This window comes from Anser anser (genome assembly GCF_964211835.1).
Source record: "Anser anser genome assembly, chromosome: 1".
Taxonomy (NCBI): domain Eukaryota; kingdom Metazoa; phylum Chordata; class Aves; order Anseriformes; family Anatidae; genus Anser; species Anser anser.
The window spans coordinates 128,386,179-128,413,124 of NC_139720.1; the positions used below are offsets into that span (position 1 = coordinate 128,386,179).

The following is a 26,946-nucleotide window of genomic DNA, read 5'->3' on the forward strand; positions in this document are numbered from 1 at the left end:
TGCTTCTTTGGACTTCAGATTTGACCACCTACATGCATGGCTAGCCAGAAGGAGCTCTTTCCTGCATCCTTTTAAGCCTCCAGGGGTTCTCCCATCAGTTTGAAGGGAAGCATATGAGTCATCTTTGTGATCTGTACGTGAAAAACAAATGTTCTGCCTTCCTGATCTCCTCTTCTCTTTCAGAGTGCAATCCAAGGCAGAATTTTGGTAACTTCTATCCATTCTAGTAGCTTGAAAACTGCCACATTTCAGTTTTTTTGTCTTGGGAGCTGAGACACTTGAGTTTGAGAGCTGCAGACACTTTAGCTGCATTGGAAGGAGGAGATGCCCCGCTAGGCCACGTGAAAGCTCTGCTGGATGCTCTAGTGTGCATCTATACACTGTGTTTTCCTGACACTCTGCTTAACGCAGCTGTTGCCGGGTTTGGCTCTGGAGGTGAGACACGGCCAGCCGCAGTGCTCATTCCAAATGCAGCAGAGCAGTTAGCAATGCTGTCATGTAGGGAAAGGCTCATCTGAAAAGCAAAGGTTTGCAGTTTCTTAGCAACAGCAGGGCTCTGGATTTGTCTGGTCCTCTCTGGAAAGTTACGACAGTTGCCTTTCCTTAGCTGAGGATGCCTTTTCTGCTCAGCTAATACATAGTTAAAATGACTTCTTCAGCATTCATGGTATTCAGGTTCACGGAGCAGAATTTGGATTCAATGAGCAGACGTGAGATTGCTTTCCAGAGCAAGTTTTGACAAAGAGGAAGGAAGAAAGAAATGCAAAAGAAAGGTCTGACTTTTTGTGTTTTTCTGATCTGGTCTGACTTTTCTGATAGTGTTGATTTTTGGAAGGACTCTGTTTCAGTCTTTTTTTTTTTACCTTCTATTTTTGCTAGATGTGGTGAGCACAACTCCTAGTTTTTGGTGCATGGTGCACCTTTCTTCCCAATAGGTCATTTTGCTGTGTAAAACCTGTGGCAGGTGAAGATAAGGTTGAAGCCACACCTGAGTAGAAGATAAATGGCAGTTTCCTTGTGAGAAGACAGATTAGATGAGTTGCCCTGGCTTTGATAAAGCTACATGTACCTGAAATCGTCACTTTACGACAGTCCTTTTGCCTTCCTGAGCAAACAGGTGAACAAGAGAAGAGCACATTTCAGAATTTTTGCCATTTGCACGGGTTTTCAAAAGTCCTAAAGCGCTTAACAAATTCATTAGAGCTGGCAAAAATGAGATATATTTAAGTTGAGATTTTGCTTTATTTTATAGTCAGAATGGGTGTAGATGGATTAATACACCAGAATTGTCATGTAATTTTCTCTGTCCTCTCATCTCCGTCCTGAGATAGTTATCTTTAAATAACTATGTAAAAATATTTGGTCAATATTAAAGTTGTCCCCTTTCTCAAATTTTTGATTGGTATCATTAACAAACCCCATAAATCTCACTGTTTTTTCTTCAGAGATTACTAATGTGAATAGAAATAAAAAATAATCTTTTTTTCCCAAATGAACATCCAAGGAATCATGCCTAATTTCATTCTTAAATTTCCTCTATGGTGAAATACCTCCAGTATGATGCTGTGTTTCCTTTTCTGAAGTAGGAAGTGGGCTGAAACATGTAGGCAGAGCCCAGCCTCAACTGAATTCTTGTGCAAAACTTGATTGCAGTTTATAAGAACAACTTGCCTTCTTGAGGTGCATCGTAAACTATTTCTAAGCTATTGCAATTCATTTGAATTTCAGTTTGCAATGAATATTGCAATTCACGTTTGTGAGTGCTTAAAGGGTGAGAGGTTCCACGATTGCTGTGTCTTTTGGTCCAGCTTAAGTAAAAGCTGCAAAGGGTTCCTAGTTTCCAAATACACTTTAAGCATTACCAAAATTGTTTCCTCTAAAAACTTTGGTACTCCTTCTTTTAAAGGAACATGCAGACAGGCAGAAAAAAACATTGTGTGTATCCTTAAGTTACAGTTTCTTGAGGACAGTTATGGTGATCGTTTTCTCTTGGAGCATTGCTGTTCTTCAGAAGAATAATATGGACAGTTTCCTCCAGTGTATTTCATGGGTAACACATTTGTTTATTTGCTAACTATGAAGGATACAGATCCAAATCACCAATAATCTGAAGCAGTAGCAATCCGAAGCTCCATAGCTGTTCCCAGGATGCTAGAGAATAATAAAGGACAGAGTTCTGTATTATTTTCCTCCAGCAAGGTTTTGTTGCCATTTTAAGGCATGGTTTTTTAATGTATATTAAAATTCTAAGTGATTAAAAATAATCCATAAAAACATACTAACATTCATGCTTTCCACCCAGATAAGGCTGGATAGAGATAAGCCTTGGACTAGAACTTGAAAGCAGTGCAGACTTTTTCTGGCTTTTTCTTGTTCGGCCTTCTAGATTCTATTAGACTTTCGGCATATTTCAGGCCACTTCTGCACTTTCTCTTGTTTACTGGTTTTCACTGACAAATCCAGAAACTTGGTGTAACACGTTATTTTTGTTGTTGCTAGCAATGCCATAAATCCTACAACACTCATGTGAAGACTTGTGAGTTGCTTAGATCATTAAATTATATAATGCCTTCAGGTGCTGTCCAGACAGAGGTTGAAACCAGAGGATTTAATTCTCTATAATAATGTTTTCCCTGTTGAGTAATTTATTAGTTCCATAGTCTACTGTTTTACCACAGGTAATGATCTCTAATCTTCGTTTCAGTTGTCATAGTTATTTCTGGTTCCGGCCTGGTCTCTTAAGACATGCTAGTGTTGAAATATATGAAATGTTTAATGTAAGAAATTATTTACGTGCCATCTGCTGCAGCAATGCAGAGACCTAATCAAGATTGTACTAGTAATACTGATGAATTGCTTTAATGCACTATAAAATACACATAACGTAATTGCTTTACAATAGAAGCAAAAGCTTAGACAAACTGCAATCAACTTCTTAATAAAGCAAGATCAGTTTTTAGGTTCTTAACAAGAAAACTATTTTCAGCGTGAAAATAGTTTTACATGCAACAAGAGAACTGAAAGGACAAAAGTTGAAAAGATCTCTTATGCTGAAGAAGAAATGAGGAAGGACACATTTTTACATGGATGTTCTTCAGAATGTGAGTTTCTGCTACAGAAACGAAGCAATGAGTTTAAATGTTTTGTTCCAAAATTGGGGTCATCCAAAATTGGTTCTGTGTAACATTAAACACATCCTAACCCCTCCCACACCTTGTGGTGGATAGGTTGTAAAGATCGTTGTAGTTGTCTTAGAAGTCTACCTTTACAGAAGGGTTGTACCTTCCCTTACTCTGTGCCCTTCCTAACCCTTTTATTATTGCATAATTATTGCATAAAATTCATCATTCGTTGAAAGATTTGTTCAAATTTGGCATTAGCTCTTGCTTCACACTTGTTTGTAATGAAGGAAATGAAGGAGGTCAAACCTATATTTGGAAGGAGAAGCCTGGAAGTATGTTTTTTTTGCTTGTTTTGTTTTGGACAGGCTCTCCTGACATGGAGGATGGGAGTTGAGGATGAAATGCGATTGACTTATGTTTCTATTCATAAATCAAGCTTTGCTAAGCAGGTACCATTGTTGTAGTTTTCTTTTATGTATTTCCTGAACTCTGTAAATAAGGAAATTATCTCTTCGCAACCACACTAACTATGTGGTTGTAACATAGGGCCCCATGCCTGTGTTTCAAGAACTGTAGATGAAAGATTTTAGTGTCAATCATAAGCAAAACGCATGACAACTGGAAGAGCAGTATTTGCTCTAACACATTATCGGCATTGTTCTTTGAGTGATTCACAAAACTGCCTACATGAGGAAGAGGGATGTAACCCTGAAAGCAGCCGTCCTGGGGAGTGTGTTTAGACCCAGAGATCAGAGGTGCTGAACACCATACTAGCAGTACCACACTACCCTGGGCGGTTCAACAAGGCTCAGTGCTGGGTCCTGCACTTGGGGCACAACAACCCCATGCAACGCTACAGGTTGGGGGAAGAGTGGCTGGAGAGCTGCCCAGCGAAAAGGGACCTGGGAGTAGTGGTTGGTAGCCGGCTGAATATGAGCTAGCAGTGTGCCCAGGTGGCCAAGAAGGACAACAGCACCCTGGCTTATATCAGGAATAGTGCAGCCAACAGGACCAGGGAGGTGATCGTCCCCCTGTACTCTGCTCTGGTGAGGCTGCACCTCGAGTACTGTGTTCAGTTTTGGGCCCCTCACTACAAGAAGGACATTGAGGCAGTGGAGTGTGTCCAGAGAAGGGCAATGAAGCTGGTGAAGGGCCTGGAGCACAAGTCCTGTGAGGAGCGGCTGAGGGAACTGGGGTTGTTTAGGCTGGAGAAGAGGAGGCTCAGGGGAGACCTCATTGCTCTCTACAACTACTGGAAAGGAAGGTGTGGGGAGCTGGGGGTCGGCCTCTTCTCGCAGGCATTAAGTGATAAGACGAGGGGAAATAGCCTCAAGTTGTGCCAGGGAGGTTTAGGTTGGCTATTAGGAAAAAATTCTTCACTGAAAGGGTTGTGCATCGTTGGAACAGGCTGCCCAGGGAAGTGGTGGACTCACCATCCCTGGGGGGTCTTCAAAACACATGTAGATGTAGAGCTTAGCAAAGTGGTTTAAGGATGGACTTGGCATTACTAGGTTAAAGGTTGGACTAGATGATCTTAGAGGTCTTTTCCAACCTAAATGATTCTATCATTCTTTAGTAAGAATTGGTTGTCGGTCATTTGTTCTCCACTCAAATTTGCGTTCATTTCCTGGGCTCACCAGACTCCAGCAACGTTTCATTAGCACCTGATGAAGCTGTTCTGTAAGTAGATACAAGCACTCTTTCCTCCCAGCTCCAAGCCTGCTGCTGCTCCTGCTGGAGGAAGGTGTGGAAGCCTCCCTGGGAATGCAGGGTCTCAGTACTGCTCCAGTCTGCAGCCACCAGCACTTCTGGTGCTCTGCTTCACTCTGCTGGCGTTGGCTTCTGTCTCATCCCTTGATTCTCATGGTCAGACTGGATCCATTCAGCTGTCTTCCCGGGGCTTTTTATTTTCCACTTGAACGTATATTTTTGTGATACCATCTTCATCTCCTCTGCTGGTCTTCAGTTTGTTTTATTTTACCTTATTCACAGTTGTTTATTCGCAGCTCGTGAACACAAGAAAAAAATCATTCTCATACATCACCTTTTATCTGTGTGAATGAATATGTAAGTGGTGAATAATTACCCTCTTTAAGGCAGATGCTTCTGTTCTTACGCCCATTTAACAGGGTTCTGTGCTGCTTACATTGTTACCTAGCAGCAGTCAATAGAAGACAAATTTCAGTTGTAGACTACTATTTGTGCAGCAATGAACTGCGTACAGCCTTGTTGCAGTAAACTCTGTTATGGATCATTGCTCACATTGTACTGTAAAATGCAATATCTGTGTGCTACATGAACACATTGTCTAAATTCTCTCACCAGGAAGGCGGTTTTGATTTCACAGCACTCTAGTTCCACGAAAACAGTTTATATAGGCACTAAAACCAGTCCAAGATCTTAGACTTTTTTTTCTTAGACGTAGTTTGACTCTGGGTCTGCTTGTTCCTTCATCTTAATGTTTGTTTTATAGATCACTTGCATTTTTCCAAAATGATTAAATGATTTTTTAATGTTGAGGGTGGGGATAATCTAGATTTGGATGTGTGTATGGAGCTGGGGTTTACTCCTTCACGCCCTCACAGTTTTTCACCCTGCAGTGTGCAGTATACGAAGAATTATGCCCATGCTGTAGAAAGCTCACTAAACAGGCACTGGAAAGGGGGATCAGTAGGTGGTGCAGGATTTGAGGTTCCTCAGGGGTAATGGAATTTTTGCATGTAGCCGTGATTTATTTATTTATTTATTTTTGTCCCAGCTCTTGAAGGGCAATGTTTTGGTTTTGAGGCACATCATTTTCTGTGGACTCCAGATAAAATACCCAGGTGGAATTCTACAGGAACGTGCATTCATTGCAGGTTTTACCAAGAGCTCGCATACTGAGTGCGGGGCATTGAATCTTGTGATGACTAACCTCGGTGAAGCCCACACATCAGTCCTGCTTTTGGACTTCTTGTTTATTGGTGTCTCACCCTTCTCTGTCGTTCCCCATAGATACAGGAGCTGTCTGTTAACAACTTCAGAGATGCAGGATTTACTGCCCAGCTGCACTGAGTCTCTGGAATCCGTTTTGAACCTCAGACTGCCCTGTGGTTTGAATGCCAAGGCTCTAGTTTTATGAATACTTTGGATTTAAGTTCATCCATCTATCCCACAGCAGTGAAAGCAGACAGTCATAGAGATACAGACCTTCAGAAAGCTTTAAACCACAGCTTTCTTAGCTAGCACAGAAGATACAAAGATGGAGGGGAAAACTCAAGATAAATGTCCTTTTTTCCAGTTACCTTTTCCCTCTGTACTGGCCTTTAGGCTTGTATCCGAACCAGATGGTGAGTTCCAATCGTCTCTTCTGCCATAGCATGGGGTATTTCTCCTTTGTTCACTGCATAAGTCGTCTTCCACTAACATAAATTTTCACTTCCATTTCTGACTACTGTGCTACCCAAGAGATGTGGAAGTCTTTCTCAGGCTACCTGTGTTGAATCCCTTCATTCCAGCCTCCCCCAGCCCTGGCTTGAACTCCACAATGCGTGTAGCTTTTAAGAGTCAACTTTCGTAAGCTTTTTCTTTTTCCACAGGTTAGGAATTTCCTGTACTCCAAACATCAGCCCCTTAAGATAAGGGGCACCGTCTTGCATTTTTCCTAAACTTTCAGCTGCACTATTCTCAGAGATTCCCCCTGAAGGTTCAGAGCCTTCCACCTTACTGGGTGTTCTGACTGTCAGGCCTAGCTCAGAGCAAACATAGACCTGCTTCTTCACCTGATGCAGTGACTTCAAACTGTGAATTCATATATGGTACCTCATAGTTATTGTAAAACTGTGATCGTTTCCTGGACATGGTATCTTAAATGCATGGTAAAATTTACTTGTGCCACGAGAAAATGATCCTTATTTGAGCGTATTGATTTTGTGTGTCCAAATTTATGTGTAATTTCAAGATTTATTTTAAATTCTTTGTAAGAACAAAATGGATTTTAAGACTATTAGCACTTTTTTCCCTCCTTCTCTCATTTCAGATGTTGCGGTTGTGGATATGAGTGATATTTCTAAGCAACCATCACTGTTCTACCACCTCGGTGTGCGTGAAAGCTTTGACATGGCAAATAATGTTATACTCTACCATGACACAGATGCTGACACTGCTCAGTCTCTCAAAGTAAGGTTCTCACTTCAAAATCTGCTTCATTTCAGAAACACTTTTAACCACCTGATCCTGCAAACATTTGTGTTTTTTTCTTTTTTTCTGGAACTTCAACTGAATGTGATTTCCTGATGGCTATGTAACAGAATCATATTAAGAATTATGGATACTATCTACAAGCAAAAACCAGCAGTGATTAGAATAGTATAAAAGCTTGTTTATAAGTAAAGATCCTTAGTGCTGTACTGAATTTGCTTCACATGGTTAGATTTGGAAGTGAGGTCTAATTTTCCTTTCCACTTCCTCTCCTTTTAATTAGAGTACATGTTTAAAAAAAAAAAAATATGCATTGTATAATAATGACACTTGAGCAAGGAATGTATTGCAACCTATTCCTACTATTGACGCCCTTCTCATAGATAAGGTTAGTATTTCCTAGGTTCTGAGTAGCTAAGACTACAGGAATCTTCTTTTTATTGCTCTTTGAAGATAAGCAGATCTTCATCATATCTTTTTATAGGCCTCTCCATTCATTTTTATAGTAGGGTAATACATGCTGTACACTTAAGTCCTGTAATTGCTGTTCTGAGTGCAAGTCCTGTGTTGTGGATGTTTGTCTTTCACAATGTAGGTTTCCTTTGGTTTGGATCACATTTAGACAGCTCTTCTCTGTGTTACCACCTACTGATTCTTTTAATATCATTTTCTTGCTACCCTCACTGAGAGCAGTGTTGTTCATGCTTTGTGTGTTTTTTTTTTCTTTTTCTTATTTATTCTTCTATGTTTTTCATTCCACTGGTCTCCAAAATCCTTCTGGGAATTCTCCAAACTTTCTGGACGTATAAGAATGTTAAGTTTAATGTTAATGTTGTATGAGTCTTCTTGTTTCTTCCTCAAAAAGCTGCGTTCTGTCACAGCTTTTTTTCCTCTTTTTTTTTTCCTGCTCTCAATGTCATTGATTTTACTCTGTGTCTAGTACCCCATACTTTCTTTCTGCAAGTGGTGGTCCACATGTACATTCCCTTTCTGTGTGACCTGGCTTCTCAAGAACTCGGAGATGGAGCCTCTCTCACCCTGTGCTCAAAGAAATAAAGCAGATAGGTGCTAAGCACACTTGCATGCCTTCCATTCCTCTGTCTAACTGGAGTGGGCAGGCGTACATCTATTCATCTTGCAGTGGTAATACACCTGACTACAAAGATCTTTTGTTTTTAATTTTCATTAACATGTTTTATCTTTTTTTTTTTTGTTCTCTCTCAGACGTTCTGATCAGCTTAGTTCTCCCCAGCATGTGCCAAAGTTTGGAAAGCATAGGCTAGTCATCTTTGTCATCGTCTATCTCTCTCTGCCTAATGAGGACCTCTGTGGATGGCTTTGATTTCTGCACTTTGTGCCAAGCACATAGGCAAGCTCAATAGCTGGAGTGATGAATGATATCCAGTCACATCTGTCCATTGGCCAGATATTCAGATTGTTCATTGCCAGAATTTGCAAGTCTTTGCAGTGTCAGTTCTGAGGCTTCTAAGGGTGTACAGCCCAAGGACAACCCTGGGGACCTGGGAACACTGGAGCATGACTGGATCACATAGAGCTAGAAAAGCTATTATCTGCCTTCATCTCTCTTCTGCTAGAAGCCTATTAGTGCCACTGAGGTCCCACTTAACCTTTTCCTTATTTCGTGGTTGTTTGTGTAACCTCCTTGGCTGACATAGTAAGATGTGCCTGTGGGTCAGAAGTCTTGATTTAAGTTGCTGTAAATAAGTTGGAGATCACCTGGATTGAACACTAGAGTAGTTGAAGCAGGACACTGCCATATGGTTCAGTCCTACCCTGATGTCCTTGATACCTCTTCTGTAACTGAACTCAAGCTCACAGTTGGATACTGTTCAAATACACTAGTGCACCTTTCTTCTTAGGAGTATTTCAGAAGGTGGGTAGGGATTGTTCTTAGGATATTTCAGTGAAGAACATTTCATGATCTCGTGACATGTTTCATGGTTTAGGCGCTGAATAGTTCTCAGAAGCATTCATTTCTACCCCAGCAAGAAAATAATTTATCAGCAGCAGATAAAGCTTTACTGGAGAAGCTTGTTTAGCTAGGTGGACATGATTATTTTTAGACATGTCATATTTCAGATGTCTAAACTTTCCATCATTTTTATTCTGAAGTATTTTATTGGCCTGAAGAGTTTGAATTAATCAATAATTCTGTTTAGGTATAGGAACCTTAGTATGTATTGTTGACTGTCTGCTGGTGGTTCTTTATTTCTGACTACTTTGGCCATTTTTTTTTTCTTGCCTTCAGGAATTTATTACTTTACTTAGATCTAGGTTGCTGTATATGCTTCTTAAGAGTGGCTAGCCTAATTATTATAAAGGTGATATTCCTGCTATTACTCCTACTGGGAAGAGCTGTGAAGTTCAGACAGCCTGACTTTATGTAGCTTATTGCGTAGAGCTATCCTTGAAATTCTCCCAAGAGTTGTCTCTTCAGTTTCACCAATGTCCTTTCCAAAACAGCCTAGTTCCAAACACATGAAAGATAGATAGTCTGGATTTCAAGAGGATCATATTTGCAGAACGAAACCTCTTAGATGGTCCCTGACATTTGGTCTGATGGTGTACATAGACACCATCATTTCTGTGCAAGTGGGTTTCAGGCTGTTGGATGTGAAGTTACTCAAGCAAAATTATCTTAGGTTGTCAGATGACATACAATTAAATGATATCAAAAACCTTGCTTAGAAACAAGTCTATATTTTTGTAGAGTGACTTATCTGGAGATCTGTTTATTTTACCAAGTAGTATTCATTGGACATGCAGGCCATTGCAAAAGGAGGAGAAAGTTACCAGCAACTGGAGATCTTTGAGATCTGGTTTACGTGTCCATTAAATTATCATCTGCCTCATGGTTTCAATATCTCTCTTTAGATTTCAAGATGAGAAGAACTAAGGTGTAGGGGTGTGTTGGGCTGTGCCCATCTGGGTAGGAAAGGGGCCAAGGTACCTTAAGGATACTCTCTTAGACGAAAAAATCTCCGTCTTTGAATGCTTTTGTTTCACAAATGTTCAGTCTGTGACAGGGTACGTGGAGTGCCCATCCTGAGAAACTCCAGTTAGTGGCAAGTCCTAATTTTCTTCATCTTTTGTATGCTGCTTTAAATAGGTTTCTTTTCTGAATCATTAATTCTTTCCTAACCTGAACTACTGAGACTTCTCTTGACATTATTCTGTCCCTTTACCTGGAATTTGCTTTGGCAGGAAATGTGAATTATGCTGTGAAGAACACATTTGTGTGTGTGTATATATATGTATACCAGTTATTTTTACTGAACATAATAATTCACAATAAAAATGACTAATTATTTTTGTTCTCTTTTTTTCTCCAGGATATGGTATCTCAGAAAAACACAGTAAGTATTAAATCTACATTCATTTTAAAACACAAAATGAACACATTTGAAGCAACTCTAATAACAAAACTGCCAAGCATATATATGTTCTATACCGTAGAAGGAGGTCTGTTTTCCCTATGTACAGTTCAGACTAGTGGAAATCTTGTTGAATTCCTTTCCAAAGTAAAAAAAAAGTAATTTTTAAATCTAACTTTATTTTTTAAAGTTCCTTTTAAGTTCTAGAAAGGTGCCAGTAGATATGTTACACATGTAGGTTCATAGATCAAAATGAAAATTCAGAATTTCAAAGTCTCTACTGCTGCCGCTTTCACTCACTTGTGCAGATGTGTACGAGTGTGTGTGATGCCTTATTAAGGCTGTCTTGTATATCAAACAGATTTGGCTATTGTGTACCCATCCTCTTCCTCACAAATTCACAGATTTTGCTGAGGAATGCAAAAGCTTATTTCCCCAATTAAAAATATTTTTATTCTTACTTTTAATACAAGTAAGTACACCTCAACCAAGATAAAGTTTGGTGGTTATTTTAGGCTTACTGTAATGTACCACAATATCCTACACAGTTGTGATGTGAAGTATCAAAAACACATATCAGAGGATTATTTTCATTAAACACTGTAAACTGGTATACTGAGGACTATTGAATTTGCAAAAATATTAAACTTAGATTTACTCCATTCTGTTTTCCCCACGTTCACCGTATACTTTAATTCTCTTCTGAAGAAAATAGAACAGGATTAAAATAATAAAATGTTCTTAGATTTTGCTAAACTAATTGTTTAAAGGAGACTGGAAGAGAGAATGCATTAGTTACAGCAGTTTATTTTGAGTTGCTGTTTATAGTTGGCCACAGCACTGTATGTAGGCTAAAGATAGATCAGGTTGAGCACTTGAGTAAGTCCAGGTCATTTTCCCGTCTGTCGTGGTGATCTCTGATCTAGTTTCACTGTGCGGTGGGGATTGCATTTTCTGGTCCACAGCTCTGTGAAAAGAGGCCTCAGAACAACTGCACGTTTGCTTGTGAATAATGCTGCTGACCACCTTCTGGCCACAACTGGTGGGTAATCAAAATGTCACAAGTATTTGCTTTCCCCTCCAAAAGGGAGAATTGTGACAGAGCCACTTGGTGGTTGCTCCAGAGATGGAATAAAGGCAGAGGAAGGTGACAAGTTCAGCCTAGCGCCATCAGATTAGCAGCCTGCAATCTTTTCTTTTGGCTGATTCTCTCTCCCACAAAGGGAGTTATGAACTCCTTCACCTTCATGTAGAAGAGAAGAAACAATGAATTTGGTAACGTTTTCTGAAAAAAAAAAACTCCGGGAAGAATCCTTAAACTAGGATCTTGATTTCTCCTCTAAAAAGAGTTTATTAAAGAAAAAAAAATTGAGTAAAACTCAGAGGAAAAAATAATAATACCTGACTTTAAATGCCAGGTATGAATTCTTAACCTTCATGTTATTTGTGGTTATTCATATTCTCTTTTATTAGATAGTGAATTATATTATAATATTCTCCCATATTACATTCGTTTATAATTTTTTTTTAAATCAGGTATTGTGATGAACTAATTAGCAAGCTAAATAATTAATAGGTTAAAACTTTATATTTTTCTAAGTTGGAATTGAGTTCAAATAGATAATTGCTTCCCACTCCTTCTAGATCCAGTGAGGTGTCATGACAGCCGTGCAGTTTGCGGCAGTCCCAGTACTGTGCCACTGCTTCATTGCTCGATTAAATATATTAATTATATTAAAATAACAATATAAAATAATAATAATAATAAATAATAAAAAGAAAATAATATTAAATATATTACAACCATATAGACAATGTTTTGTTGGGAGGTCATTGTGAGTGAGGGTTGCAGTATTAGTCATATAGTTACCAAATCAGTGTGAGTTTGCTGTGTCCAATGAAGGAAAAAGTTATATAACCACTTCAGTTTAAATTGTCAGTGTTACATATTAACTATTAGTACACTGTACTAGGATTTTGTCTTTTCCATTCTCTTTTCCTGATTGAAGCAATCTTTGTATTGGTATGCCTTTGTTGTAGTGTGAAATAGTAGAAAGAGCTTAAATGCAGTCTTTGCTAGGGTGTGGAGACATGTTGGAAGGAGGATAGATACTTAATCTGCTAAGTCTTCCTCCAACCCAGAGGTAGCCACAGCATTCTCTGTGAAGAGAAGTCCTCTCTGCTTCTTATGAGCTCTGTGTCCACACATCTGTGTGTATAAGGGAAGGGACAACTGGGATTGCTACCAGATATTGCACCATTCTTCCAGCAGCATGAGTGGTACTTTCTGCACAGGGTACTCTAGTTAGGAGCTTTCTCTGAGGTTTCCTTGTCCTCACCTTTGCTATTTATCCTGCAAATCTCAAATCAAGTACAAAGGTGCAAAAAAAGATCACAGCTTAGAATTGATGTGTAACCGTATTAAAGATAAGAGAAGATGAACGTGTAGTGTGCCTCTACAGGTGATTTTCTTTTGTGCATTACAAGTAAGCCTTGTTACTTGTAACAAGGAATCGATATTTCCTTGTAAAGAAACATTATGCAAATTTAGCAAGGAGGAGGAGGCAGGAAGCTGAACATAAAGCTAAAAACCATGTGTAGAAAAAAAGGTGAACAATTAATTTGGGTCTTGGCTTCAGCACAGCTGGTCTAACAATGAAAATTATAGAAAGACATGCTGTGGTGGTGTGAGTTTGAGAGATTTAATAGCTTAATGTCTGAGAAGTGTGAGAGTAGGAGAAGTGGGAATGTAGCTTCCTTCCATCATCCAGGAAAGAAATTTTCAGGCATAAGATAAGATGGGAAATGTGAGTCAGTGCTACTTGACTCCCACAAACAAGTAATTAAAATTCTGTATCAACAATTTATTGCGTACTTGAATACAAAAGGAAAGAATTATAGGCTATGGGAGTTCAGTTCCCAGAGACAGAGCTGCCCTGGTATGAAATTCAAGGTCAGTATTCTCTGTGCCCCATCAGTTAGGTTTCCTTCCACAGAGCTCCTCTGAGCTTTGAGGACAACCTTCTGATAATTTTACTTATTGCATATGCACAGCACCCTTGTTTCTGTCAAAATTATCTGTGATAAAATAAATTAAAAACATCCAGTCTGGCAGAACATTTTGTTTTCTGTATCATCATGGAAAAATCAAGGTTTGAGAGCATGGTGGATGCTACCGGACTGTAGGGTACAGGAAAACGCATTTCTCTCTGGAAAGCAGGCTTGTATGTTGGAGTTTCTTTAAATGACAGATTATTACTGGTTTACGGAAAAAATAAAACTCCAAAGATTTTCATAAACATAATTGTTTAAACATAATTGTTTAAAAAAAAAAACCTTCCCCCAAACCAACATAACACACAAAATCCCCATGGAAGTTATTTTATTTAATGCAACATTTTGTTGATATCCTTGTTTTTTGTTTGGTTTTCTTCTCCTCGGTAGGGTTTTTTTTCTCTCCATCTACAAAATTTTACGGAACGGTGCATTAAGATGCTCAAGATGGAGTGGAGGAAAGAATGCACAAGAAGGTTTTTAAAAGCTGCTGGAGTAGGAGGCAAAATGTACAGTCCTTATCGCAGTAGTTCTAGCATTGATTGCACATAGTTTATGAAATACATACCTTGATCCATTTAGTTTCTTTGAATGTGACACTAAAAATGTAAGCTATATAAGCACTGAAAATAACAGAATTTCCCTCTTTGGAAAAATTATTAAAGCAAGTACAGAAAGAGAGAGAGTTAGTTTTTCTTTAGTTAATATTATGCCTGAAGAAATTTGAATAACCCTGTTAATTTCTTTTGAGGGAAATATTTAAAGGAAAGTAGGATGGCTATTAAACCAAAAGGTTTATTATTACTTAGGTCTGTGGACCTGAAGAAGTATTTTCAGAGATTAAAATGGATTTCATTTTGTCAAATCCTGAAGCAGCACTTATATAATAAGGAGAGAATGATGCTTTGGCCATGGAGGAGTCATTAGCAAAAATTCTCCTTGATCTAAAGGGAACAGGAATTTCCCTGTTGTAAAGACAAATGTAAGATTTCCCTGTTGTAAAGACAAAGATGTAAAGACAAATAAAAGAGACAAAGAACTCTTTCATTCTTGATGGCAACTTATTGCAATATTTTCTTGTTGTAAATATGGGCTTGCTATAAATATCTATATTCATTTTCTGTTGTTTCTTTCTTTAATAATTTTTCTATTCGTGTGTCGTGTATGTTGTTTTGATTCTCATGCTATTTTGTGGTGGTGTTTTCCTCTATGTTGTTTTATTTCAATTTGGAGTAGGTTGCCAACCACAAAGCTTTCCTTCGGGTTCAAGTACCTCCTGAATACCACAGTGGTAATCTGATAGGCAAAGTATGTATCACTTTCAATCTGATTTCTGTTGAATAAATATGCCATCTCATTACTGTGTTTCTAGGCATTTTTATATAAGGATGCTTTTTAAATTATGCTTGGCAGGTTCTTTCTTTCAAAATAAGTGTAATCTTGAAGTACTTGTTACTTGCAAGTTACATCTTGTGCTTGGAGTGTTTGGTTTATGATAACCTCTCCCATAGTATTTACACGAAAACACCACATATGTTCAACTTTTGAACAGGAAGTACTTTTATAAAGTTGATATTTTAGAGTCACCTGTATTACAAGATGGATACGAATGTGATGGCTTAGAAAACTAATGCACAAACCTTAACTCTTAAGACAACAGTGGATTCAACTCCCTGAATACTCAAAGGGTGTGACTTCTTTGAGTTGATGCAGTTCATTTTCTGTCATTCTATGTGCTTCTCTTCTAACTGCTTTGTGAGTTAGGATAAGCACTGCTAACACTCCTTGAGGAAGTGGCGAAAACTGAAGTGACATAAACTGGCATGGCTAGAGTGAAATAGTTGTGCTATTAGCTGTGCAGGCATAATTCCCGTTCTGAAGATGTAGAGATCTAGTACAATACCTCTGGCACAAAGTGACAGTTTGACCAGAATAACTATAGCAGGACAATTGAAAAACAAAGAAACAACAACAACAAAAAGCACACAACTGTTTACATTATTAAGGTCAAATGTTCACTTTTAACAGCACTAGTGAAACGTTTAGAGGACTATTTTAAGACAAAAGGCACTCTATATTTGGCCTGTCATGCGTAGGTCCTAAAGTGGCCTTTGTAGGCCTAACTCCTTCAGTAAAGGCATATCTCTGTGCTTAATTCCTGTAGCCATTTTCATCTGAAAAACAGATCCTTTTCTCAACTTACCAGCAGTTACTCCTATTTTTTTTTTTATGTTCCTAAACATAAAACATAACATTTTTCTGGTGGATTAAAGTGTTGTGATCAAATACTAAAGTTTCACTGCTAGCACACTGGGCATATGTTATGTGCTGGAAGATGAGCTATTGAGAGTTATTGCTTTTTTTCAGTCTTTTTTATTTTTAAATTTAAAAAAAATCTTGAGATAATAAAAACAGCTAATAATCCAGAAATAAACCCACTCAGCATACAGTCTTTATAAATTACAAAAATCATATAATTATATTAATTATGTAATTCTATGTATAGAATAGTTCTATTCTATATTTTATGTAATTCTATACCTATGAATTATAAGCCATAATTCATAAATAATACATATTTGCAGCTGGAATGGCTATAATTGTTCCTTAATACAAACCTGTGCCACTTATTTGCTATCTTAAAAAGCAGTAGTTGGTGTGTGACACGACAGTAATTTTCACAGCTTTTGGTATCAGAGAGCAGCATCCAGAGCAGATGATCTGAAGAAGTAAGGATGATATTTACAGCCAGCTCTAGCCCTTGATAGTTTAAGAAAAGTAGATGAACAGAACTGTTTTTTTTTTTTTTTTTTTTTTTACATAATGAAGATAAGGAGGACTATTTTTAGAAAGTTCAGTTCTTCCCTCTATATGAAGAGACTTTAGAATTTATTCCATATAAATACTGGACAGAAGAAGCTAAAAAATTGGAGATTGGTGTCTATCAGGCCATATAATGTTTGGTTTTCTTGGTGCTATACTGAATGGCATCTCTGTCAGGGGACAGAATATCTTTTCCTTCATGTGCAGCACAAAAATCATACCTTGTCACTTAATGAACTGGGTATGGACTGCCCTTCCCAAACATGGCAAACTAATTTTTGGAGGTACAGCTGTGCCGGCTGCTCTTCAGACAAGGTCATGTGCCAAAATATGTGCAGGCTTCCTGACTTCTGCACACACAAATGTGTTTTTAATTGAACAGATTTCATATCCAAAACGAGGCAAAAACCTTGGTCAAACAGATGAGATGCTGGCCAAACATGACAAATATGGTGTTTCATACATACAATTAATATTTTCTGAAAATCGTTTTTCTTTTTCAGGATATAACTGCAGCTCTCTTTACATCACAAGATCCATCATACTTTTTTTTTTTCTTTCTTTCTGTTTTTCCCCATTGCAGGAAGATCTAATTCATTATTACAGGCTTAAAAACATAATTTGTAGACAAGCAGCTTTTGTATGGTGCTGAACTTAGTGTTTATTTGAGTAAACCTCAGGCTAAATTGTTTTAACATACTGGTTGCTTGGGTTGCAAGTTTCCCAACTTTTTTAGTATGAAGTAAAGATAACATTGCAACAGATAATGATATTGTTGCAACAGAGATACTGTACCACAAGGTTAGTGGAGAAGCCTTGTACCTCCATCTTTATCTGTTAGAAATCACTTAAAATTCAAAATCCTTACAGACTCAGATCAGTAACAGGATGTCCCTGATGCAGGTTTTTTCCTGTCTGTATTTGCAGTAAGTGCACACCTTTATTTGTTATTGTTTCCTGTGAACAGCTTATTTCTCTTATCCAGTGTATTAATGCATATAAAAACATGCCATCCTCATATCTGTTCTTTCAGGCATCTCAGCGTTCTCCCACTGTTCACAGTAACTTTAAATGGCTGCTGCTTTACTGCAGGTTTAGATGACATGAAAAATAAAAAGTATGATGTTGCAGGAGGCATTTAATGCCTTCGTATCCCCAAGGTGACAGCAGAAGGATATTCACTGGTAGCTGATTTCATTAGCTGTATCACACTGACTTCAAGGTTCACACTTAGTTACTCTGAATGCATTGTTTGGCTGACTTTTTACTTTTCTATTAAACAGCAGAGAATTGTTTTAGCTCAAAATAGGATACTGGTGCTTAGAGTAGTTGTGAAATACTTCTTAGTTGTCTTTTTTGGGTCTTGCTCAGGAGCTGAAAAATCTGAATGTATTGTATTTGAGGTCTGAAGGACATTTCCCATTTTCTCTCTCATTTCAGCACCTTGATCATATTTATGCTATCTGTAGCCTCTTAAGGTTTTTTTTTTTTTCCTTGAGAATTTTGTGTTAAAAGTCTTAGATATGTTATGAGACATTTCATGATGGGTTTATTTTTGTTGTTGTTGTTTTTGTTATTATTATTTGGTGTTAATGCCAGCTTGAAGCAGATGTTTTGTAAGCTTTTCTGGATTAAGCATCTCCATAAAGTCCTTAAAATGCCTGTGTCTCTGGATTTCTCTTGTGGTTTATGGTGAGCTCTGCATCATATCCTTCTTAGCACAGAGTAAGCCTAGAGGATGCAAATACATCTTCCCTGACCTGAAAAATGTGGGACCAGAAGGTTAGCTTGTCCTGCCAGGCCCTCTTGGGGTCCATGCATCACATCAAAAAATTGAACAGCTTTATTGTATTGTTCAGATCCAGACCCTTTTTCATTACTCCTGTTAATATTTGTAACTCTTCCACAGAAAATTCCTTTAATTTAATGCTTGCAAATCCTGTGTTAAACAGTGCACCATGCCTAATCTAGCTGTTTTTTTCTGACAGTAAAAGAATTCTTTATTTACAGAAACATATTTCCACTTTCCTTTGTTTTCTAAACTAGATTTGTTTTTCTTTTAGGCTTCCAGTGGCAATTACTATTTTATTCCGTACATTGTCACACCATGTGCTGACTACTTTTGCTGTGAAAGTGATGCCCAGCGAAGAGCTTCTGAGTATATGCAACCCAGCTGGGACAATATCCTCGGGCCGCTTTGTGTCCCGCTGGTGGACAGGTTTATCAGCCTTCTCAAGGATGTTCATGTTACATCATGGTAATTTTGTAACACATAAACTTCCAGAACCTTTGATATTCTCTTTTTAATGTAATGGAGAGATGCAGAATCTCTAGTAGCATTGATTTTTTGCTGCAGTTAATACAGTGTTAAAGAGGCTTCTAACTTTACTGCTTTCTGTATCAATGTCCTGCAGCTGTTGCAGTTAACTAGCCATGTTACGTTAGAAAGTGATTTATGGTTACTTCCTGAAATATCAGTAAGCAAGGTCAGTCCACAGGTAAGGCAAAGTGTTTCAATATGAATTGCAGGGCATGAGGTTGTAACAGAAGATAAGATCACAGCCTCTTCATAGAACTCAAAGCCAAAGACCATTTTTTTCCTGTCACCAAATAAGTATATATGTAAGGCAGCAATAAAATGTAACCCTTCTATGTTTTGTTGTTTATTTTAATATTAGCCTTCTGATATCACATAATAAATGAGATACTGTTAAGCCACTTATACAAGGGATTGTTGGAGTTCTGAGTACTGGGGCTGGAGATGAAATTGTCTCTCTCTGAATTGCTTTCCATGTACTCTGCAGTCTGTTTTTGTTTATTTTTCTGGAAAAAAATGGGAGAGACTGAGCTTCTTGGTTGTCTTTTCCCCAGTGTCTGAAGCATAAGGTAGCATTGAGGGCCATCAGATTTCTTTCTCTTTCCCCATTGCCTTCCTTTGTGCTTTGTGCTCTCCCAGTCCCACTGTTAGAATCTATAGATGTCCCAGCCCACACTCACCTTGCCCTTCTACCTCCATCCACACCAGTTTATGCTGTTCTCTGTGAATGGGATATTGCTGGCCTGAGGAAACACAGGTTCCCTCCTTCTCCAATGCAGTGCTAGAGGGAAGGCTACAGGGAGGCAACACAGGCCCACTTTGAGAAGACGGACAAGAGGAGAAGCAGAAACTCACTAAAGCTGGTCAGCTGTGCTAGGTGATGCAGGAGTCAGGAAATTTGTAGCACAGCCAGCTTAGTAGTTGGTCCTGGTAACAATTAATTTTGGTACCATTTAGCATTTGTGTCATTATGAAATGGTGCTCTGGGAAAGAGCTATCCAAAGCTACCTGTATATTTTGTGTCTGCCATTTATGACCAAGGCTGTGAGTGATTTCTGTTTGATAATTGTGTTGAAAGCCCTGCAGTAAAGCCATTTTTTTCTCTTCCATTTTCAGGCTAAAGTGCCTGAAAAAGGCTTTTGTACTGGGCTATTGTGGTAGAGCTCTATGAAGAAGAAGAAGTAGCTAGATGACCCAACATTTCTTCTAAAAGATTGAATAAATTTGAATAGGTTATGTGTTAAATCTTCCTTAAGAGTGAGACTTCCATTCCTAAGTCATTTGGATACTTTTGAAAAACATAATTTCAAAAAACACCATCTCCTTTTGGTTTGGTTAACAAAAGGACTAATTATCATTAGCCTGGGAGAAGGCAGTACTGGATAGAAACTTGACATTGGTAATGTGTGGTAAATTAGGCCTAACCTCTACTTGACAGTAGAACAACTATTAAAAGCTTTCCAGTAGTACCTACTGTGACCTTGCTGTCTTGCATTATAAAAATCATATGCATTCAATGGAAGACATAATGTTTTGGAGCACTTACTTTTCTTTGCTGTGTGTAGGGCGTAGTGTTTAGCAAAGTTGAATACTAGCGATACTCATTTGTAAACAAAAGAGGCACTGTGTGCACTTGAGGATGTCAGGCATCATCTGCTGACTTCCCAGATATTGACTCCATAATCTGCTCCAGATAATGTTAGCTCTAAGTAGCCTGTCAAGGTAGTTTATAACTGCCATATTGATAATATAGATATAAATTTGTATTCTATAAAATATCTGGTGCTGCACTGTGCACTGATATTAGTATAAATAAAGTGTAAAACACCTACTGGGGGATTTAATGTTGTTATGTGTTATATTCATATTAATACACATTATGCGTTATATTCATCAAACAGACTACAATGAAATAAGCTTTTGGTAGGTTGTTTTTGTTTTGGTTTCTTTGTCTGAAATTTTCTTTCCTCCTTTGGTTATAAAACCCCATATCTCCTCTTTATATCACAGTAGTCTTTTCTCTCTGTGTCACTTTATTATTCCAATTGCTGCCTTCTTAAGGATAGAGATACAAAGTGCCACGTTTATCATGGTCAGTAATGGGCCAAAATATGCCGCAGTTTTACTGTGGTAATAAAATTATCTCAAAATCCTGGTATTGATATATATATAGCCCCACAGGCTGAGGTGAAGCAAGGTAGAACGTGTGTAATGATTTAATGAAAAATATAAACTTAGATGAAACATTTAATGTAGACTTCATTCTGAGGAAATGGTACTTTTAATTAGAAATTATAGCTTTTATTATAAATGCAACCAGGTTTCATGGTTTCCCTCCCCTGCTCAGGGAAGTGGTAGAGTCCCCATCCTTGGAGCCATTGGACATGGCACTAAGGGACATGGTTTAGTGATGGAACTTAGTAGGTCGGGTTGGTGGTTGGCCTTGACAATCTTAAAAGTCTTTTCCAACTTAAATGATTCTATGATTCATAAGAAATAACAGTCTTCTTCCCAAATATCTCTTTTACTTCTTTAGTGCCTATTATAAAGAAACACTGCTAAATGATATTAGAAAAGCTAGAGAGAAGTATCAAGGAGATGAACTTGCTAAGGAGCTGGCCAGAATTAAACTTCGAATGGATAATACTGAAGTGCTGACTTCTGATATTGTCATAAACCTGCTTCTTTCTTACCGAGATATACAGGTATGTTTCTAAAGACTAAGAAAGATGATTTTACCATGGGATTTTGGGTATTGTTGCACGCTTCATCATTTGTTAAACAGTGATTCAAAGCTGACACTGCATTTCTGCATTAACAGCTTGACTTGACTATTAGGCTATTTGCGGGGCCTTAGACTCTTATTTGTTTTACCTATGAACAAGAGACACTGATTAGATGACTCCTGGAGGTCTCCTCCTTTGTTTTCTGTCATTTTTAATCTCCTTTAAAAAAAAAAAAAAGGCAAGATGTTTGCTTTTCTGTTCCCTCCCCTTCTTCCTCTGCCCCAAGGTCAAATAATTTCAGAAACCAAGAAAAGACATTTGTCTTGACCACTGTTTTGGCCAGAGGTGCCCAAGTTGAGAATTATCATTCAAAGAAATCTTAATTTCTTTTTAAAATGTAACTGCACCTTTTCTTGATTTTGTTTTTAAATAAATTCTACTTTTGCTAAAACACAGCTAATCTGTGTATTGATATCACTTTTAAAACATACTTCAAACCATTCAACAGCAATGTTTTCTATCAGAAGCTAAGTTGGTTATTTGGTAAGTATAAATAAGTCATGAGAGCTGTGGGTCACCATATTGCCCTTTGTTACCTAACTTTCCTTTCTGAGATGTGTATTTTCATGCAGCCTTTTACCCAGCTTCATTTGGATCATCTCTGGTGAGCGTTTTCTTTCTTTTGAAAGGTCCCTTTGAGAAATGTGTTCATCTTCAAATACATAATGAACAAACAGATAAAGTAGTGTGAGGCCATCTATGATCTCAGTAAACCGGCCTCTTCAGCAATGTTTATGTGACAATGAATGAAAGAAAAGGCATGGGCTGACGTGGATAGAAAAGTCCCTGTTTTATTTTTTAAAAGTTTTGTAGCTGTCACTGACTTTTTTTAGGAACAGTCCACCTGAGATACTCTCTAGTCATGATGCGTTAGTTTAGTGATGTTTTCCTCTGATGGAGGTATTCTTCACCTTCTTTTTTTCTTTCATTTTTATTCATTTATTTATTTATTTATTTGAATTCCTGCTAGGACTATGATGCTATGGTGAAGCTGGTAGAAACACTTGAAATGCTTCCTACCTGTGATCTGGCTGATCAACACAACATTAAATTTCATTATGCTTTTGCATTGAATCGGTAAGGATAATTTTTTGAGGATGTTTCATTATATTGCTGTTGTTCCACATGAGTTTATATTTCAGCGTATAGTTCAGACAATAAGATCTGTTCCAAAGGCCACCAGAGTAATAGCGAAAGACTCCACTGATACCAGCGGGTTCTTGGCCAGGCTGAGATTGTTTATTCTGAGTCACTGATTATTCTGAGCATCTTGAAAAGTTTAGCATAATAGACTTATTGGTGAGTTATCGAAGTCATAGTTAGCAAGTACTGCTTGGTCTGTGAATACATGTTCATGATGCAGCTTCCTTGAAAGATTGAAAGGCAATCTGGACCTACAGGCTCTCTACTGATTTAACTCTCCTAGATTACGAAGCACAACAATATATTATTGAACTCTTCTAGATAGCTACAGATTTCTGTAGTGGCTATGTATAATATTTGCTTCATTTCTAAAGAATTCATATGAAGATTGTATCAGAAAGTAGATGTTATACAAACGAGATTAGATGTAATAATGAAAGTAACTGTTTAGATGCAATTTGCATGTTGTTAAAAGTTGTGACCTGCAATCAAACTTAAAGGAGAGAGGAAAAAAAAAAAAAGGCAACATCAGGATGGGATTAAGACACCAAAGGGATTAAGAATTTAGTTAGAGATCTAGAAAAACTGTTGTTGATGGGGAATCCCCACCAGACTTTTTTTTTTCTTGTGGCATTTTTTTTGGAAGTTGTAATAAGTATGGTACCATTTGCCAGTTTCATCAAACTAAGGAGTAAATACAGAAACATTGCTCAGAAAAATACCAGATATTGCTTCTTCATTTCCATGCCAAGAAACAGTCTTCATACAGCATTTTATATAATGTGTTCACTACAAAAAGAAGTTCATTCGCATGCAACTATATGCAAGGTCATACAAATGAACAAAGAACGCAGTACATGCCAGTTGAAAAGTTCATAGAAGGAAGTGATTTTTGAAAAGGATCTGGTGGTTTGTTAACAGGCTGAGTGATCATCTGAATGTGATGCACTAGCAAGTAGCCTTAAGTGATCTTTGAAGAATGCAGTAGTAATACAGAGCATTTAGAGCATACAGCATAGGTGGGACTGATGCTGTGCATAATTCTAATGTCTGTGCTTTTATGACAACTAGCTATAGAGATTTCTTTGAAGGCTGGAGTAAAACCTACTTAAAATGATTTTGTATATAAAAAGAAAAAGAAAACAGTTCTGAAATGTGAATTGATTACAATTGGAAGTATGTCTGTGATATAAAATTCATCAGATACCTGACAATGCCCAAATTTCTCAAAGAAAAGGATAACTCGACCGATGTTTGGAACCCTAACCCAAACTTGAATGATGACAAAGCCTTTTTAATAAGGAGAAGGACAAATTATTAATATTTAGTTCTTGACATCAAATATATGAGTATAATTCTTACATACAACTCAAGATACATAGTTGTGTTTTTTTGTTTGTGTGTTTTTGTTTGTTTGTTTTTGATTTTGTGGTGTTTTTTTTTTTAAGACTGGAAACAAACACTGGTTGTCTTGATTCTCCTCCACTCCTGATATCATGTACTATTAAATCTTAGCTGATTAACCTTTTACTGAGTCTGTTAACTTCTTTTCCTGAAGTATATCTTTCAGAAAATTTAGATCTGAATACATGAAGATGGAATTTTGCAGTTTGCTCTGGTATTTATCACATCTAATGAAAGATACTTTTCTCATTTGGCTGCCTAAAAATAAGAGAAAATGGACTTTTGGTATAAAATTTTTACGTACAACACAAGACAGTATTTTAAAGTAGGAACCAGTGTTTTGCTGCTTCTTATGATGATATATACTTTAAACCTTGTTGTAGTTTGCTTCCTGGCTGTACAGTTATCATTTTATGGTATGATTTTCCACCTTTTTCCCTCCAACCCCTAAAAACTGCAGGCTTGATCTCTGAAAGCTTCTGAAATTCAAGTTTCCTTAAGATATCACGCTGCTTTCTTGATAAGTGGTTTCAACAAAAAGGACTTGGCCCTAATTTTTTATTTTTTTTTGAAGAAAGTTTTTCCAACTTTCCATTATTTTGGGAATTCGACTCAAGATGTTAGGGTCAGGATCATGCCTTGTCCTTAGGAAAATACCCTGATTTGATCAGACTACAGTTTTTAAAACTTCATCATTTACATGTGCATATTAAAACTGGTACATTTCCTTGCCCTCTTTGTCTTCAAATTCTTTGTATTAAATTCTTTACATTAAATCTTCTGTGTTGTTTCAGCATTGCCAACAGAGCCGTTGTTTAAGACAAGACAAAATGGATTTGCTTACACACCTGCTTTTTCCATTGGCAGATTTCATTAAATTCATCATTAGCCTGAACCAGCATGACTCCACTTCTGTTATGGGAACAATTTAAACATTGCTACAGAACTTTTTTTTTCAGAAATGAATGACCAATTTTCCGCTAGTAAGATTGCAGAATTTCCCTTCTACGGAAGTTTTTGCCTTCTTGGAACAAAGTGCAGGACCAAAGTCCAGAGTTTAGGACTTGAACGTTTTCAGAACAAGTCCACTTGAGGTAAAAAAGTTCCCCAGGGTATTGCTTTTAGCATCTTCTTTGGGATTTTTGAACCACTTATTTTTTTAAGAATAATTTTGATGAAGTTTTATTAGAATCTGTTTATAAAAATACAGAACAATGTTTTCCTTTAAGATTCTATTAATGTTAGTGTGCAGAGCAGTCTAGATGTTGCTTAGTATTGCTAATTGAGCGCACCAGAGGCAAAATACATCAAAAGCAAAACAATTAGTAGTTGCAAGAATATCAAAGCCTGCTGAAGTTAATGTTTGCTTAATTTTATTATGAAAGTGTGCCGGAACTGTGAGCATAAACAACAGAGAAAGTTGTTCATTTATTTCCTCTTGGCATCCGTAACTGAGTTCTGTTGGCAATTAATTGCACTCGGTGTTTTCAAGACAGTGCTGTTCAAGCGCTGCACAGAGCTAGCGATGTGGCAGGCAAGTGGTAAGGGATCACTTCTGAGGGCCATGGGCCGTTGCTGGTACATTCAGCGGACACAAGCTCAACCTGAACCACAGCTGTGTGCAGTTCTGGATCCAAGTTAACAAGCCGTGTTAAGGGAAGAGACAGGGTGTATGACTTCAGGCTGGGCACCGTTCCAGCCTAGCTGCATGTCTTCTGGTTCAGAGACAGCCTGGGTCGGACCCGGCTTGGATCGTGAGCGAAGCAAGCCTGGGCCTGCCTGCAGAGTACTCTGCAGGACAGTACAGCACTTAGTATTATTGTATGTTATAGAGAAGCAGACATCTGCACGTACGTTTCTGGTACCCTGATTCACATAGCATGTTATTAAGCACAGCCTCTCTTCCAGATCAATACCTTCTTCCCAGATTTCTGTCTTGGAGCATTGAGAGCACCTTAAATTTGTCATCTCGAATGTCTAATAATAACCTTGAGGCTAGTAATGGACATTTGCAATGATGGGATTGTGCATGTTTCCAAGCTTTTTTCCAGGTCACCCTCCTGACTGCTTGTTTAGAAGCTCTAGAGAGCAAAAAGTCATTCCTCTAAAGTTTTCTAAGCTAATTAATTTTGACTCCACACAGAAGTAGAGAGTGCTCTCTTTAATGCAGATGTGGGTTGGTGTAAAAACATTCTTTTTGCCTCCCAACTAAGATTTAGTTCTGACTATATCTTACCTTAGGCATAGGATGGGACACATCTTCAAGTTTACGTTCAGCCCAAATGTGCAACATGAATGTTTTCAATATTTGTATTCACACCTTTGGGATGAAGTAAGATGCTGTGTCACTGAGGGCTGTCTGTGGCTGTTTCAGATGTAGATGGCTCTTTGCTTCAGTCCATGAGTGTACCTTGCCTGGGAGGCAAGCATAATGTAAGGAGTAGGTGAGGTGTGTGAGCTGCTGTGAAAGGATGTTCTCATATTCCAAGATCCTTGAAAGCTAAGAAATTTCTGAATTGTTTCCATTTTAATTTCTCTGTTTTAAATATGTGTCTAGTTGAAGGCTGTCTGATTTTTTCCATTTAGAGCTTTGCCTGGTGCGTGTAGCTGGAGGTCAGCTGGTCAGTATTTCAATATTTTGTGATGTTCTGTGCTCCCTTTCCTCCCCCACTTCCCCCCCCTCCCCCTTTTTAACAAGCATCTTCTCAAGGGAAATGAGCATG

At 37.9% G+C, this 26,946-nt stretch overlaps 1 protein-coding gene across 4 annotated transcripts in view; it reads left to right on the forward strand.

Annotated features, from left to right (window-relative positions):
- The window catches only part of MAP3K15 (mitogen-activated protein kinase kinase kinase 15), an 85,997-nt gene that overhangs the window by 18,519 nt on the left and 40,532 nt on the right, over window positions 1-26,946 (forward strand). For 3 of the 4 annotated variants that reach the window (XM_083850434.1, XM_083850435.1, XM_083850436.1), the window contains exons 2-6: window positions 7,141-7,280; window positions 10,655-10,678; window positions 18,637-18,830; window positions 21,427-21,595; window positions 22,647-22,753. In XM_083850434.1, coding sequence (XP_083706560.1) covers window positions 7,141-7,280; window positions 10,655-10,678; window positions 18,637-18,830; window positions 21,427-21,595; window positions 22,647-22,753 — 634 coding nt within the window. The remainder of the gene's footprint in view (window positions 1-7,140; window positions 7,281-10,654; window positions 10,679-18,636; window positions 18,831-21,426; window positions 21,596-22,646; window positions 22,754-26,946) is intronic. The other variant, XM_083850437.1, reaches the window with a different exon arrangement.